General features: G+C 38.2%; 1 protein-coding gene across 1 annotated transcript in view; it reads left to right on the forward strand.

Annotated features, from left to right (window-relative positions):
* Positions 1–13,340, forward strand: part of SHOC1 (shortage in chiasmata 1) — a gene marked incomplete at both ends in the record, with an annotated part of 51,026 nt that extends 37,686 nt beyond the window's left edge. Inside the window, 12 exons of the mRNA XM_084278356.1 lie at positions 255–327; positions 1,713–1,782; positions 2,364–2,542; positions 3,074–3,179; positions 3,866–3,977; positions 4,744–4,865; positions 5,808–5,901; positions 6,795–6,926; positions 8,164–8,313; positions 9,921–10,092; positions 10,312–10,869; positions 13,240–13,340. Of these exons, the coding sequence (XP_084134482.1) occupies positions 255–327; positions 1,713–1,782; positions 2,364–2,542; positions 3,074–3,179; positions 3,866–3,977; positions 4,744–4,865; positions 5,808–5,901; positions 6,795–6,926; positions 8,164–8,313; positions 9,921–10,092; positions 10,312–10,869; positions 13,240–13,340 (1,869 nt within the window). The remainder of the gene's footprint in view (positions 1–254; positions 328–1,712; positions 1,783–2,363; positions 2,543–3,073; positions 3,180–3,865; positions 3,978–4,743; positions 4,866–5,807; positions 5,902–6,794; positions 6,927–8,163; positions 8,314–9,920; positions 10,093–10,311; positions 10,870–13,239) is intronic.
* Positions 13,341–16,797: the final 3,457 nt, after the last annotated feature.

Consider the following 16,797-nt stretch of genomic DNA (forward strand, 5'->3'; position numbering starts at 1 on the left):
GCTCTTAGTATGTGGTTTGTGTTAGGTAGTCCTGTGAGGAGCAGGGACTTGGACTTGATGAACTTTACGGCCCTCTTTCAACTTGAGTTATTCTATTTATTCCATGATTGTCATTCTGGGAAACTCTGAGGTTTCCACTTTTGCCACATGTTTAGTCACACTCGTGTTTTCTGTGCAAAGGAAGAAAGATGCACACAGGCTGAAAGAGCAGTTTCTTTACAGCACTAGACTTTATTTTACTTGTTTCCTTGCAGATACTAATCATAACAAGAACAGACTCTGAGAGAGAAAAAACTGCCCTCATTCACACTTTGTCTAGAGTAGAAGGTAAATAATTATTTTATTTGTATTTTTGAAAGACAAAGTGCCTATTATTCTGTGCTCCACTGCATTCCTGTTTGCATGCTTTTTGCAGGTGTTTCTCCATTTTCTCCTCATGGGAAACCTTTCTATATACTGTTTTCAGTTTCCTAATTCTTCCATCAGCCTCTTTTCTTCTAATTCTGGTATGCTGTTTTCAGTTACAAGAGAATGATAGTTCATCTGTCAAAGATTTATTTAACAGTACACCAAGGGGATGCGGGCAGCCCGTTGCCTAATTATAATTACATCTGTCAGATGTAATCTGTCAGACTGTTTTTAGCTGATTGATGGTCACAAATTTTCTTCCTTGCAAATTTATTAAGAGCATTTGGAGTTTAGAAGCCTTAACTGGAGCGACCTAGCATAAAATCTGAAATGAATAGGTAAGTACAGATCATGATTTCCCTTAGTCCTCTGTTGCTGACCTCATTTACTTATTTGCTAAATATGAAAACATAAGCTGTAGCAACCTATTAAACTCAAGGAAAAGTACTTTTTCCAATATAGTTGCACCCCACTGATCCAAGCAACACCTTGATCAATTCATCATTTTACCTGTGAGCAGGTTTTGTACAAGCTTGTTCAATGTTGCAGATGCAGCTGGTTAAACAAACGTGTTTCAGAATGATTGTTATTTGAGCCTGTACTTATGTTTAAAACACGTTGTTGATTCATATTGTTTTTACAACCCATTTTTGTAACTCCTTGCTTGAAGCTTATTAAGATTGTCATAGATTCTATTGTTCTTTTGCTTTTAAAAATACAGTTAAATTTCCTGTACTCTTAAAAGAAGAAAGCCTGTCTTTCAGAATGTTTTGAAAGGGAAGAGACGTGTTCACAATGGTTTTAATAATAATATTTATTGAAAAGTACTTTAATTGTTGTAAGATCTTAAGACTTTGTTGCAAAAACAGGTTACTCCAACTAACTGAACTGTTGAAGAGATGCATTTATGTTATACAAATACCCCTTTTTAGCTACACCTTCCAGTCACATCTGTAAAAGTTGAAGTGTACAGAAAGTATAGAAGAATTTAAATTATAAGAGGGCAAAGGTGCTTCCTTTCTCACTAACCTTTGATTTTTCACTTTAAGGTGATCGGGTTGTGAGTTTGTGAGACATGAACATTGTTCACATTACCTCTTCCTTGGGTTCAGAAATGGAGGTTTCACTGTACTCACTGGGGCAATACAAACTGGAACTGTGTAGGACTTCATCATGACAGACAATATAATACATAAAATTCTAATATCCTGGTTTTGTTACACATTTGCTGGTTACTGTTGTGTGTTGCTTCATACCCACAGAGGCTCATTTCCTTGATTAAGGCTTTATTTCTTTTTTTGCAGGCTTAAAAGCTATAGATTTGAATTCTGAGAAAAAAGGAATCTTTTTAGGTTGTAAAGACATCATCAGCAAGTACGTGAAATTCTTGATTTGTGAGAACAAAGTCTTTACTCAGGACTAATGTCAGTGAAACCTTTGTTACTTTTGGTCATTTCCATGGGATGTTACAGTTTAGGGTAAAAAATTCAAAATATGGATCTACAGTTTCAATCTGTGGGGAAAGAATTTTGTCCACACTCTGGTGAAATACTTAGTTGTGAGGACTCACAGGAACTTTCAGAAAACACACAAATGTATGTTTTAAACATTTTATTTTGTTTTGCATGTTTTAGAAAAACATGTTTAGAAAAATGTGTAGAAAAACTTGGTTTTATTGCATGTTTTAGAAAAAGGGGAGCCATGAGAAAAGTAATGAGAAATGATGATACTGCAGGAAAATATTAATATTTCAAGTAGGTAATTGATATGGGGGAAGTATAACTTTTAATTTTTAAATTAACTCTGTAAGAAATTCAGGAAAGGTAAATACCTTTTTGTAAACTGACTTTAAACAGTGAGAATTCCAAAGTTAAAAAATGTGTTTATTTTGCTCTGAGGGTAATTCTACTGGAGCTTAATTCTATTAATATTTTCTTGGGGTTTTTAAGCCTTAGTAGATATTCCAGTGTTATTGTACATAATCAGCAAATTGGACCTGACTTCCCCTGGACACACTTCTCATTGGTAGTGGAATATGATTATTCTGAAAACTCCTGCTGGAAAAACCTGTGCAAAAATCTGAACGTTACTTACATGACTTTCAAAACCACCCTCCCTGAAAGAACACAAATGGGTAAGTGCTGTTCTGTATTGTAAAAAAATGATTGGTCTGGCATGTGAAAGCATTTTCTGTTCCCTAAAATGCATATGGCCTGTGAGAGAGAATGAGTATTGAATTATGAAGGCTAAAGCTGAGCACACAGAGATGGTTTCTCTATACAGCAAGACAGCAAGGTGTTTTTCTTACGGTGTGAGCTTAGTTTTGGCCAGGATATAGTCGTAAATGTCGGTTGATAAAAGACTTGTGCCAAGTTCACAGGTTGTTTACTGTTACTGCAAGCTGAATCCACCCTTCCTTATCCTAAGGGAATGTTGTTGTAGATCTGAAGGAATATCTATTAAAGTTTAATTCAAAGAGATTCAAAAGAGTTTAATTTTGAAAACAAAACACATAAACAAAAACCACACTAACATATAATGGAAGCATTTTAATGGGGATGCATAAAAGCTGCTTTTTTTTAAGATATGTCTACTTAAATACTTAAATGTACCTTTATTTTTTTTGTTTATCAAATTATTATCTTATGTATCTAAGATCTTTCAGGGAATCACTATGGTTCCTTTCTTCTGGAGGTACAGATTCCATATGTCTTTCTGACAACTGAAGGTCTTCTTAATATGCCAGATATTCTTCAGCATTTGGAATCCAAGTGAGTGAAAATAATCAATTTAATCTTATTGACTACTTATTTTCAGTTTTCCAGGACATGTATCTTGTCCTCTGTATCATGTAGTAGCCATCTATTTGGCTATCATCAGAAACATTACTGCAATTACACTGTTAGCATTTTAAGAGACAAAAAGATAAATTTTCTGCTGATGGATGATAGTTTGATTCTATAGATTCACATAGATGACACCCACAATGGAATTCACTAATTTGTTTGTTTTAATAATGATCTGGCATTTTAAATTTGTAAAGAATTTTTAAAATGGGATCATTTTGGCAGTGAGGGAGTTTTCACTGTGCTGCACAGTCATGAAAAGAAGAAAAGAAATGCAGTATGCAATAAATCACCCAAAATGAAGATCTAAGTATGTTTTCTTGATTTGTCTATCTTAGTTTCTGTATTACATCCTTTTTGTAAATTCAAAGGCTGTGTATCAAGGTCATATTTGTTGCAGTTAGCAACATAATTGAATTAATCCAGTAATATCTCATTAATTCCCTGCTACACTGATGTACTCTTCTAATGTGTCTTAAAGTGAACTTGAGCATTTGAGGGAGACTGTAATTCTAAAAATTGTATTAAGATATTTCTGTTATTGATTTATTTTAAGAAAATCTTATTTTTTTACTTAAATGAGGTTCAGTAAAAGAATTTTTCTTCTTCAGGTACAGCATTACCTTTGTTGAAAGAAGTATCAGTTACTCCTTACGGCTCTTTGGAAGAACAGATCAATACGTTATACTAACGATAGATCAGTGTACAGCCATCTTTTTGCAGGTACAAAATTAAACCAGTACGTCCAGATTCTGTTATGTGTGGGCCACATCTGCAGTCACATATCTGTTTTTCCTCATAATCATATTTAATTCATGCATTGTTTCACAACACGAATTATTTCCAGATCCATTAGCTGAAACATTCTGTCTGTGCCAGTTTGACTAATTTAAAACATTCTCACATCTCTCTACCTACATTTCTTCACAGAAATGTAAGATTTGACCTGAGACTGAATTGTATGAAATACAACTAAAGGATGCATGCTTGAAAGTGGGATTGTATAAAGGAATATTATAATAACCAATTAAATATATCTGCAACTGTATTCTCTTGCTAGTAGTATGCATGCTGATTCCGTCTGTCTAGTTAGCCTAGATAACAACTGGTCCTACTTTTAACAAAAGGTAATTGTTCAGACAATAGCATAATACTTCAATTCTGGTATACAGCAAAAGACATGACTGTAGAGATAGCAGAATTGATAGTGAAAGATAGATAAAAGAAGAACTGGTAGTGAATGATAGATAAGAGAATAAAACAATGAAGCATGAAGCACTGATTCAGCTTTCTAAAAGTCAAACACAATGAAGTTGGGAATAGCAACCTAGTTTTCCTGACTCCAGATGTGGTTTTAATACCTGCATTTTTTAGCTGTATTTATGTTTGATCTAACTTCTGCATAACTCAGTGATGCACATTAAAAGCTTGTGACAGATATGGAAACACATTTACTTAGATTTTTTTTTTTATATTAATGTTATGGTAGAGTATGGAAGAATTAAATTATGAGAAATCCTGTGACAATATAATATCGAAGCTGATGGTGTTATCACTCCAATATACATGCTGTTGGATTGTTTTCTATTCCCAAGAAAGTCTGAGTTTAAAGTAAGTTGTGAGATTCTTTTGTTATCTTGGTATTTTTACAACAAACTTACTACTAAAGGAATTCTCTTATTAGAACAAGCTAACACTATTTGTTCTTTGAATTTCTCTGTAGGAACACATTTCTCTTAGAACAGTATGAACATTATAAGCTCATATTTCTAGTGTACTTTGGACTTTTCACTTAGTTACAGTGTTGTCATACTCCTACTGGAAAATTCAATGAAATTCTAGAAGTAGCTATGATAACTGAAGAGCCCCCAAAAAGTTAGTCAAGATTGTTCTTATGTGTTGGGATCCTAGGCAAGAGATGAAGAAAAGGTCGTTATGACAGTATTTGAGACACGTAACACTAACATCATGTGCATTTCAAATCAATAAATCCAGAAATTTCAGACAGCTAAGGCTCTTAACCACTGGAATTATTCTTTATCACTGTTTCAAGTAAATTATCCTCTACAAGTATAGGGTTATGAGTTACTGTCAGGATCGCTCTACATGATTTGCAACAGGGAGACATTGTCCAGGTGTTCCTCTGATCCACTGGTAATTTTCTTTTTGCTATGGAAGCACAGCTTTTCTTGATACAGTTCATAAGCATTCCTTTATTACTTATTGTGAGCTGTTTTTCTATGAGCAAGTGGTAAATTTTCCATGTATCAACTTCCTGTATGATTTTCTCCAGTGACTAACCCTGGTGCAGTCCTTTTGCTTCAGGCCAGGGTTGCTTTGCTGTGATCCCGTTTTCTGTCACAGAGTACATCCTCCAGCCCTCAGTCACTTAATGTGTCCCTTTTCTCCTTTCACAGTTACTAATGCCCAAGCTGTACTAGTACTCTGAATTCCAAGAAATTGAAAAGACGTTTATTAACACACAGAACAAACATTTTGGGAGTGCTACCTGTGCATATTAAATATTAATTGTCCAGTGAAACTGTTTTATAGGTACAGTCTGAAGGGAGATACTCTGCTTAACCTTGCCTTAATTTATGCCACTCTAGTTGAACTTACACAGAAGACAGAAGACTTTGAAGTGAAAGTAAGTTGGTTTTTTTTTTATAACAACCCTTCTGTTTTAATCTTCACTGTATGATATTTCTGAAGTGCTTAACTGAGTGTCCATTCTACATCAAAAACATAAAATAGCTCAAAATTACTAAAATAAGAGAGTGCTGCTGAATTCAGTGAAAAGACTGTGTTGGCTTTGGTACAAGTTGAATCTGATTCAAATAGCAGCTGAAGTGGTTTTATGATTAGGAATCAAAAAAATGAGATTGTACCTTTAATTTATACATTATTAGAATGTGCATTAATCTTGTTTATGTCTTAATGTCTTAAGTTTCAGATTAATATTACATTAATAAATGCAATAGAAGAAAAGAAAGTATAATCTGCTGGCAGATAGGGGTTTTTTTAAAATGCAACAAGATAAAGTAACTTTTCTCATAATAAATAAGAAAACACATTATCTAGAATAATCAACATTAAAAGCTAGGGCAAAAGTTTTATTCAGCATACCAAGTTGATGTCTACAACATTTATTTTACATGAAATCACATCTTTTTAGGTAACTCTTATTTGCATATTAAAATTTGTTCAGGTTTATGTGATTAAATTAAGGTTAAATAGAGGACAGTCTTTTTTCATTCCATGTACTCAGCAGAGTAGTTTGTGTGCAAACTACTTACACTTTTTAAATTACAATGGGCACCTCAGAATTACCTGTTTTATTAGGAACTCATCTTGTACCCATAAACCATATGGGTACAACATTGCATACTTCTGTACTTGCATATAAAAGACTTATAGGATAGACTAATTTCACCTACATAGGGTTTGCCTAAATAAGGAGTGTAATTTGTGGCCAGGATGATGGTCAGAGGGGTTTTTTTAGTGTAAGTTTTAATCAAAACCATGATATATCACTTTTAGGTAGTTCTTGTGCCTGGGATTGAGGAGACAGCAATGATAATTCGTCAGATTGCTGACAACATATTGATAGCATCTAATATCAGTCCACATGAGTGGCTGGACAAATCCTGGCTTTCTGTCTTGCCATCTGAGGTTTGCTTCCCTTTCCATTAAGTTACACTGTTTTCTTCCTGTCTCTCACACTCATAAAGTTCTGTGCTTTTTTTTTTTTTTTTGCTGTTCACTTACAATATTTTATTAAAATAAACATTGTTATACACACACACATATTGTTAGATACACATATGTGTGTATGTGTGTATATATATATATATGCCAGCACTGTTAGGTGTAAAGTGGACTTTCCTCATGTTTTCACAATTACTCAGCAGAGAAGTTTATCCTCCACATCTGCTGGCCTGTGAGCACTGTTCTACAGTCCTAGGCACCAAGTTTAAAAAAACCCTATGAAGTTGAAAAGGTAAACATTCAATGACTCACTTGGTCAGGAAGCCAAACCATCTGCACTGCATTGAAGTCAATGGCATTGCTTACAGACATGCTTTAATACATGACTGGAAATGTGTTTAACTCATGCAATAGTTGATATTGGATGTTTACAATAAATACTGGAACAGGTCTGTTAATTGCAGTCTCATATATCATGATCTTTAACTTGTATATTAAGGTTTTCCCATTAAATATATGGATTTATTAGTTTTATGTGGAAGCTTTGAAATCTTATAAAGCTGGGGTCCTTTTGTGGCTTTTGCAAAGTTCAGAAGCATTTTAAAGCAGATATTGGTGCAGCCTTTCAAGGGTGGGATATTGGATTATAGTTTTTCTAGTTTAGAGATTAATTATACTGGCAAAAACCTGAGGGGAGTCATTGATTTTATCTTGTCTCTCTTAGCTGACATTCATAAAGTGCTGCAGCACTCAACTTGCTGTCCTTGTGTGGTATTCAACCTCCCCCTAGCAACTCCTGCTTTTGGCACACCTCATTTCTGTTTACAAGTGTAACTTCTGTAAAACAAAACCAGCTTTCAAAAATGGAGAATAAACAGTAAAGCTGGTAATGTATTTTCAGAACAAGTTACACAATTCCCTAGTTTAATCCTTTAGTATAGAAAGACCTTTAGACAGTGGTTACTTTTTATAAAACTGTTATGAAGAACTTACTCTTGTGCAAAAGTGATACCCTGCTACAACTGTAGTAAAAAAAAATTAAAAAAAGGTTTCATAGGGCTACAAAAATGCATTATTTGAAAGCTCTATATCTCTGAGTTACTGTGTGACTTATTCGTAGGTATGTCATTCTGTAGAAACAGCAAACAAGGGGGGGAAGGTTTGTCAGGTACCAATCTAATAAAATAATTTCCATTTCTAGACAGAGAAATGCCTCCTTGCTTTTCCATGTATCAACCCCCTGGTGGCTCAGTTTATGTTAAAGAAGGGAAGTTCACTGAACAGATTGTTTCTTGCAAGTTTTGATCAACTTCAGGAAGTTCTGCCAGAAGTTCCAAAAAAAGTTTTAAAGGTTGGACAAAATTAATATAAATATTAGACCAATCTTTTTTGCACTCTTGGGATACACATTGTTTTTATCTGAAGCTACAAGCATATTTGCTGATATCATTTCTAATTTAATTGTTTGTTTTAGCATTATAGAATCATAGCATCATAGTTGTTGGAAGGGACCTCGAGAGATCATCAGCTCCAACCCCCCTGCCAAAGCAGCTCCCTAGCTCATACCACTCAGGCATCCAGACTGGTCTTGAATATCTCCAGAGAAGGAGACTCCACCACCTCCCTGGGCAGCCTGTCCCAGGGCTCTGACACCCCATATATAAGTTCTTCCGCATGTTGGTGCGGAACTTCCTGTGCTCCAACTTGCAGCCATTGCCCCTTGTCCTGTCTCCACAGACCACTGAAAAGGGGCTGGCTGATTCCCCCTGTGTCCCATACTTAAGATATTTATTAACATTAATTAGGTCCCCCCTTAGTCTTCTTTTCTCCAGGCTGAACAGTCCCAGCTCACTCAGCCTTTCCTCATAGGGGAGATGCTCCAGGCATCCGTATCTAAAATGTGGACCCTGCTAATTCTCATCAGATTTTGTCAAGGCACCATTATGTTCATGTGAAGATGATTAGAACATTACCTTAACTGGTAAAATACTCATTTGATCAGTTTCCTCTTCATGTTTCATCATATGAAGTATTCTATCAGAATATGTGTTTCCCTAATATAAGACATGTTTTCCAGTTAGGTCCTCCCTCCCTCCCTCCCTCCCTCCCTCCCTCCCTCCCTCCCTCCCTCCCTCCCTTCCTTCCTTCCTTCCTTCCTTCCTTCCTCCCTCCCTCCCTCCCTCCCTCCCTCCCTCCCTCCCTCCCTCCCTCCCTCCCTCCCTCCCTCCCTCCCTCCCTCCCTCCCTCCCTCCCTCCCTCCCTCCCTTCCTTCCTTCCTTCCTTCCTTCCTTCCTTCCTTCCTTCCTTCCTTCCTTCCTTCCTTCCTTCCTTCCTTCCTTCCTTCCTTCCTTCCTTCCTTCCTTCCTTCCTTCCTTCCTTCCTTCCTTCCTTCCTTCCTTCCTTCCTTCCTTCCTTCCTTCCTTCCTTCCTTCCAACTTTGGAAACATCACAGACTGGTTCCCTTCAGCTAATTCAGTAAAACATGTCAGGACAAACTTCCACATCAGAAGCACTCAGTTAAGGTGAAGAAGCAAGTGGACAGAGGTCTGGGCACTGGCTATCAGCTTGTGCATGTTATTGTAATAGCTGCATATGTCTAAAGCCATGTTTACTGACTGAAAAAACCCCACCTCATTGGTTTAATTCCTCTATGATACATGATACACACCAGTCCATTGCAGACACTACTTCCTACAGTCCTGGAGTAATGAGAGAGAGCAAAGTATATTAAAAGTCTCAATTTCCTTGCATTTCAAGAGGCAGGCTATTACTTAGTCTTTTTATAGATTTAAGGCAGGTGGCACATTGTCTACTGTACCTTCTCATCCTGTATTGGTAAGACTTTTTGTTTTTCTGTTTAGCAGACAAAAAGTATGCATCTTAGAATCCTAACAACTGGTCAAAGTTTTCAAATTTTACCTCAAGTATCTTTTCTCTTCCCCCTCTTCCTCCCACCAGCATTTTAGTGACATGACTTCTTCACACAGCCTAAATACTGCTGCTCAGCTCGAAACAGCAGTGAAAAGTGCATCACCCCAAGAAAACAAGAATAGTTTCACCACGTTGTGTCCAGATTATAAGCAAAACCATCAGTCTTTAGAGCTGCTTGGGAAGGCACAAAACAGCACAGGTAATATCTTGAGCTACTAGGAAAATCTGTCTCCTTCGAAAACAAGTGAAAATCTGAACCTATTAGAATCTTTTCCTTCTAATAATGGAAAGGTCAGTTATTCTAAGGAGACAGACTGCAGTAAAAATGCTCAATGGCATTTTGGTTTTCTGTAAAATGTAGGAAAATAAGCTAATTTTTCATTCTAAAAATGGAGTGGTTCAAATTTTTCTTTACCAGGAACATCTCACTTGAATTCCAAAGCCATAATTCCTCCACTGAATCTTCACCAGGGTTTTTTTGAGCCTGATCTTCCAAGTTTTATGCAAAAGAAATCATGTTCTTCAGAAGTAACTACAGGGAAGAAGCAGAATTTCTTTGCTGTGCCAAAGGGCTGTGAAGATTTTGCTCATCTAGACGTTACAAATTCTCCTCATGTTCAAAGACAGCCTTTAAGGACACTCTGCAGCTCTGATCAGTTTTCCAAAAGCTTGGAGAAAGAGAATTTCTATGGAAGTTTCAGTGACTGTGAAACGCAGGAGAGTTCTAAGAGTCTTCCAGAAGAATTTAGAGACCCAGCATTGAAAGGCCCAGAAATTCTGGCTGACCAGACCCCATGGAATAAATCTTCATCCACAGGCCCGTGTGATTCATCTGCATCTCATGGTTTTCTCTCTAATTTCTTTGTTAACCTAGATGAGCATCGAAGTCTTAATTTTTACCAAACAGGTAGAGAATCTAAAGGAAAGAGGAAACAAAATCCACCATTCTTATGGACAAAAGAAAAAACCAGAACAGGTACGTCAGGTGGAAGCAGAATTTTCTGAAATTCTGTTTGTAATTTGAGTAGAGACAGTAATATCTGTAAGACTAGAGTTTGGTTTTTATTCAAATGGTTGTTAAATTCAATCCAACCCAACATTTGTATATTTCCTACACTAAAAAACCTTACATGTATATATATTTCTTGGGTGGTAAAACATGTATTTATTTTCTGTTTTGAGCATAAAGAATATTAAAAAAATTAAAGTGTTACTGCCATTACTTTTCATTGTACAACACTGAAAAGTGTAGCTCTTTGTTACTTCAGCCTCTTCTCTCTTTGATTTGCCTGAAATGTGCATAACAAACATGCCAGAATTATTTTTAAGGTTATGGGGAAGATTATTTTGTAAATACAGGTTTGGACAAAAGCAGGAAGAAAAGAATAGGAAGTATTTTCTCTAAATGGCAAAACATAGATTCAGCAAATTCAAAGTGTGAAGTTAAAATACTACCCATGGCTGTGTTTTGCTGTTGGAGTTAATGGAGTAAGAATTTCACTCTGATAACTTTCCAAATTTGTTTCATACAGTTCCCCTATTCTTGGAACACTTTTTTTTTTTTTAAGATATACTTTAGTTTTTAGGAGATTGGCTAAACTCTTCATCTTGAAATAAGTACAAAGCATATTTCTTTAAATAGGTGTCATAGTGTGCACTTAAAAACCTTGTTTACCCTGAAGGTGTGTACAGTTATTACATAAAAGCTTCAGGCTTATTTATTTCTTATGTTTTCTTATGCCTGATTTACTTTCTCAAATATAGTTGGCCTGAGACATTCTTTGTGAAGCCATAAATGTATTCATGGAGTCTTAAAAGTAAAAAAGCATCACTGGTCCCTGTCAGACTAAGTACTGCTGTATTGTATAGTGTAGTAGCTGGGGGTTTTTAACCCTTCTGCTTCCCTATAGATAAGGTGCTACGTTCTTTAAAAATTGAAAGGTTAAGCTTCTTAAATAGAGTGCCTAACACTTAGTAGAGGTTATTTAATTTGTGTTTTCTCCATTGCTGCCTGTTGTTAAGTCTCTTGGTCGGACAGGAAGGCCAGCAGAACATTAAATGCATTCACTAATTAGATTAGGCTCATTCATGAAAACAGAAGTATCTAATTGCTACCATGTTTCATGGGGTGCTTAAGGCAATTATGGAAGTAAAGAGAGGAAAAGTTAATTGGATCTGGTGAGCTGCTTTTTATTTCAGCCTATGTAAATTAAAATGTGCATATAGAAACTGAACAGACCTGTTGCCTCTCCGTTGGGGTTGACATTGAGACCTGGAGTATTGCTGGGTAGTTAATGGTACTTCAGTAGCCTGTAACTGGTGCCAATGGTGTAAAATTCTACATATGATAGTTTCAGTAGACATCAGGGCAGATTCTTCTGTTGTCCTGTTTACAGTACCCTGAAAACACTGTGCCCTCCAACTGACAAGGTTTCGGTCATGCTTTGCCCAGTAGGGCAAAGGTATATTTCAATCTGAATGAAAATGAAAACACAAAGTGATTTTTGGTTTAGATTTTTGGAATAATAGGCTTATTTTGTTATTCACTAGCCAGGGGAAAAATAAACATACTGAATAGTTTTGCATGCTAATATAAAAAACACCCACCTTAATGCAGTGGAAGCTTTCTGAAGTCCCAAATTTAAGAAATGTGAAATCCCAAGTTTAAGACAAGTGCGTGCAGTTAAGTTAAAAAGGCATATAGGGAACCCCCAGGGACTTCTGCAGGCTTCAAATCAAAGTTTTATTAAACCAGAAACAATTAATGCTAATGTGCCAAGCCAGTATTTCCAGGGGAACAGACAAAATCTTTAGGTCAGCGTTAAAGTTTTCTAACAGTACTTTTTGCAAAAGACTAAAATGAATTTTCCTACAGTAACTTATGTTGAATAAGCAGCTACTCAAATATTATGTTGCAAAAATACTTAAATTTTCAGAGTGTAGGTGGCTTTTTCAAACAACTTAGAAACATGAGCATGTATCTGGTTGAAAAGAATTAATTTTCACAATTACTGAAAAGTACCGTGTGTAATATTAATGGAATAGAACTAAGCATTAAACTCTTTACTGGAATTCTGTGGTTAAGCAACATGCAGGTCAATATATTTATCTTGTATCAGGTCCTGTAGTTTTATTACAGGACAATATGCATAAAACTGATCAGTAGTAGTAAATAGTATTTAATATTAATCTGTGCACAATTTTATGGGAATTGATACTTTTCATATAGAAACTACTGATTAATGCTGATGTCTGTTGCTGCTTCTGAGAAACACACAGTTGAGTCTGCATATGTGTAGTATTTGTGGTTTGTCATACATACATTTTCTTTTCACTTCCTTTCCAGATTCAGGATTTGTAGAAGTACCAGAGCTCAAGAAAAGGAGACTGATATATGAAAGAGTCCCTGGAAGAAGTGATGGACAAACACGCCTTAAATTCTTTTGAACAGAATTGGGATTTGTACACCACACATTTTAAAATTCTTAAAGTCATCTAAGGGAAATTGATTCAATTTTTTTTTGTAAATTTTTAGAGATAAACTAGGCTTAGGGAAACCTTACTAGTTCAGGATTCTTTTGTATATTTTAAAGATTTTACTAAAGAACTGTTTGGTTGATCCTGGAGAGTTACTCGTTCTCTGTTCTCATGAGTGGTATCACTCTTTAAAAAATAAAATAAAATATGAATGAAAAAAAAACCCAGATATTGATGCTCATAAAGTTTTCAAAGACCATATGTTTGCTCCCTGAGCGTGCAGCTTTACCACTTACAGGAGGACTAGATCTGCCAGACTCTCGAGGCTTCTCGAGCTCTCTTGCACTCACAGCAGTGACCCTTCGATTTGTCCTTTGGGCACAGTTCCCCTTCTTCCCTTCTGACAGCTCCCTTAGAAACCTTGTGATGAGCTCTTGAACTGCTTTGAATCATAACCCAGCTACAGAAACAGATTGGAAACAGAAGGAAAGAAAGGCATCCAGAGGGATCTTGACAGGCTGGAAAGGTGGGCCCAGGTGAACCTAATGAGGTTCAACACTGCCAAGTGTCAGGTGTTGCACTTGGGTCGGAAGAATCCCAGGCACAGACACAGACTGGGAGAAGAGCTCCTTGAGAGTAGCCCTGCTGAGAAGGTTCTGGTAGATAAGAAACTTAACATGAGCCAGCAGTGTGCTCTTGCAGCTCGTAGGGCCAATGGTATCCTGGGCTCCATCAGAAGAGGGGTGGCCAGCAGGGACAGGGAGGGGATTGTCCCTCTCTACTCTGCCCTCGTGAGGCCCCATCTGGAGTCCTGTGTCCAGATCTGGGGCCCCCAATACAAGAAGGATGTGGAACTGTTGGGGAGGGTTCAGAGGAGGCCACAAAGATGATTAGAGGGCTGGAGCACCTCCCCTACAAAGAGAGGCTGAGGGAACTGGGCTTGTTCAGCCTGGAGAAGAGAAGGCTGCAGGGGGACCTCATTGCAGCCTTCCAGTACCTGAAGGGAGCAGAGGAACACGAGGGGAATCAACTTTTTCAAAGGGTAGCCAATAGCAGGACAAGGAAGGATGGACTAAAACTAAAGGAAGGAAGGTTTAGATGAGATATTGGGGGAAGTTTTTTACAGAGAGAGGTGCTGGAACAGGCTGCCCAGAAAGGTAGTGGATTCCCCGTCCCTGGAGGTGTTCAAGGCCAGGTTGGATGGGGCCCTGAGCAGCCTTGTGTAGCTCCAGGCCTGGAGGTTGGTGTCCCTGCTGTGGCAGGGGGGTTGGAGCTCTGTGATCCTTGGGGTCCCTTCCAACCCATGCCATTCTATAATTCTATGATTGCTTTACCAACAGCATTTGAAAGAGACCTTATTAAACTTTAGGATTCTAATAGATTTGATTCAGAGAACTAAGCTGTGGCCCTGGCTCTCTGCATAATCTGTTGGAAACCATTTGTTGGTATCTACATTTTTCAGCCTGTTGCAGCACATCAGCAAGTAGGGAGATGAGACTCATCTAGGAAGCAGTGCCAGATACTGTAGGCTACAGCTGGAAAGGGTAAGAGGTTAAAAATGTTTTTAAAAAGGCATCTCAGTTGCAAGTTACAGAAGAGAAAGGCTAGAATAGTACCCAAACCATCACTTTGCATCAAAAGATTTGGCAGTGAAACTGGAAATGTGTGTGGGAGCAATGGTAAGACAGTAACTCCATTCTGCTGCAGGAATGCTGACAGTTTGCACAGGCGTGCCTGCTGGCTCCAGAGTGTCCGAGCCTGTGCAGTGGCCTTCAGCTGAGATTCAACTTTCACACTCACAAATCACTTTAAGTTTGATGTAATAACAGAAAGGGGAGGGGGGAAGAGGAAAAATGAAAAACAAAATCCCACTAGATTGGTTTACACTTGCAGTAAAATACTTTCTTGACCTTGAGCCTTCATTAAGGTATTTGGATTAATAAAACTAGCACTTAGGGGAGAAAGCTTTGGTCTTTCAGAGAAAATGGAGTGCTCATTTTTAGCTGAAAATCCCTAAAAGCTGTGTTGACAGCGCTAAGAGCAATTTCAGCTATAGTAATAGCCCCAAGTTGTTTGTGAGACTTTAGAAAATACCCTTCAAGTGTTCTACTGGAAAAAAAAAAAAAGAGTTTTAGCAGAACTGCAAACCAACCAGTGTTTCCCTATTTTTGCCCAGAAAATGAGAAAGACTTTAACAAAACTTGCAGTTTTCTTACTATTTCTGGCCCATTTTTTGTGGTGACTGGCCCCAACCATTTTCCAGCTCTCTGCATCGTGGGTTTGGCTCTGATTTTAAAGCTGCCTTCCAGATGACCAGACCCAGGAATCTGTTCTTTGAGGAGTGCAGCTCTACAAACTGCCAGTCACAGCTGACCAGCAGTGGAGAACATCACACTCCCACTGCCAGGCTGTGTGTGTGTGTCCCCTTTTCCCACAGGAGAAGACTGACACCAGAACTCTCACACGAACAGTCATGGAAGACTGGCTCAGGTAACCCATAGATCACTTTGTTAACAAAGGCACATTGCCTACATTAAATAAGTCAAGAAAATTCAGGTGCTGCTGGCATTAAGTTTCCAGGAGGTAGAAAAAACGTGGGTGTGTGTAGTTACTGGCAACGTGGTGCAAAGTACAGGAAAGGGCTTGCAGCATCCAGTTGTTCTTTGCTCTGCCTGACTCTCAGTCTCTCACAGGCATGTACACACGCACAAACTTACCACATCTGATATTCTCTCCCCTCCTCTGAGCTGGTTGATATGGATGAAAACGACTGTTGCACCATCTTGACCACGGTGCTGCAGCTGAGAGACACTACGTGGAGCTGGGCAGGACAGCCAGGAGGCAGCGGCCGCAGACCGGCGGGCTGGTGGTGGCTGCTCTCTCCTGCACAGGCTGTTATTTGGCAGGTCCTTGTGCCAGTTTAGCAGCCTCTCCAGTACCCAGGCTCCAAGTGAGGATACTAAGCAGGGAAGTGTCTGTGGGAAAGGGGGCCTGGGCAGAGACACACATGTGGGGACTGGGTGGGGGGGGACGATGGGGATGGGGGGACAGGGAGGCAAAAGAAATCCTTGGCTGGGAGGGAGTGACCAGCAGCCAGATGCTGGCTGCTCAGAAACACTTGATGCATACCCTCATGCCTCTCCTTCCCTGAGCCTGAGTCCCTGATGGCCTCAAACAGCCATACTTCCCCTGGACTTCCGCCGTGTGTGCGTGTGTGAAGTACTGAAAGAAAAACTGCCATATTCAAGTAGTCTACAATGAGAGGAAGCAGGAGGGAAGAAAAGCTCTTGAGGAAGGATATTACCTTCTGTATTTGGAGGCACAATGCTTGCTGGCAGTGATGCTGCCCTTGTTCCAGTGCCTTCCTGCAGGACAGCAAGCCTAAAGAAAATCTTTTGACAAAGACAAAACTACTGGGAGGACACTC

This window comes from Gallinula chloropus (assembly GCF_964237585.1).
Source record: "Gallinula chloropus genome assembly, chromosome: Z".
Classification (NCBI taxonomy): Eukaryota; Metazoa; Chordata; class Aves; order Gruiformes; family Rallidae; genus Gallinula; species Gallinula chloropus.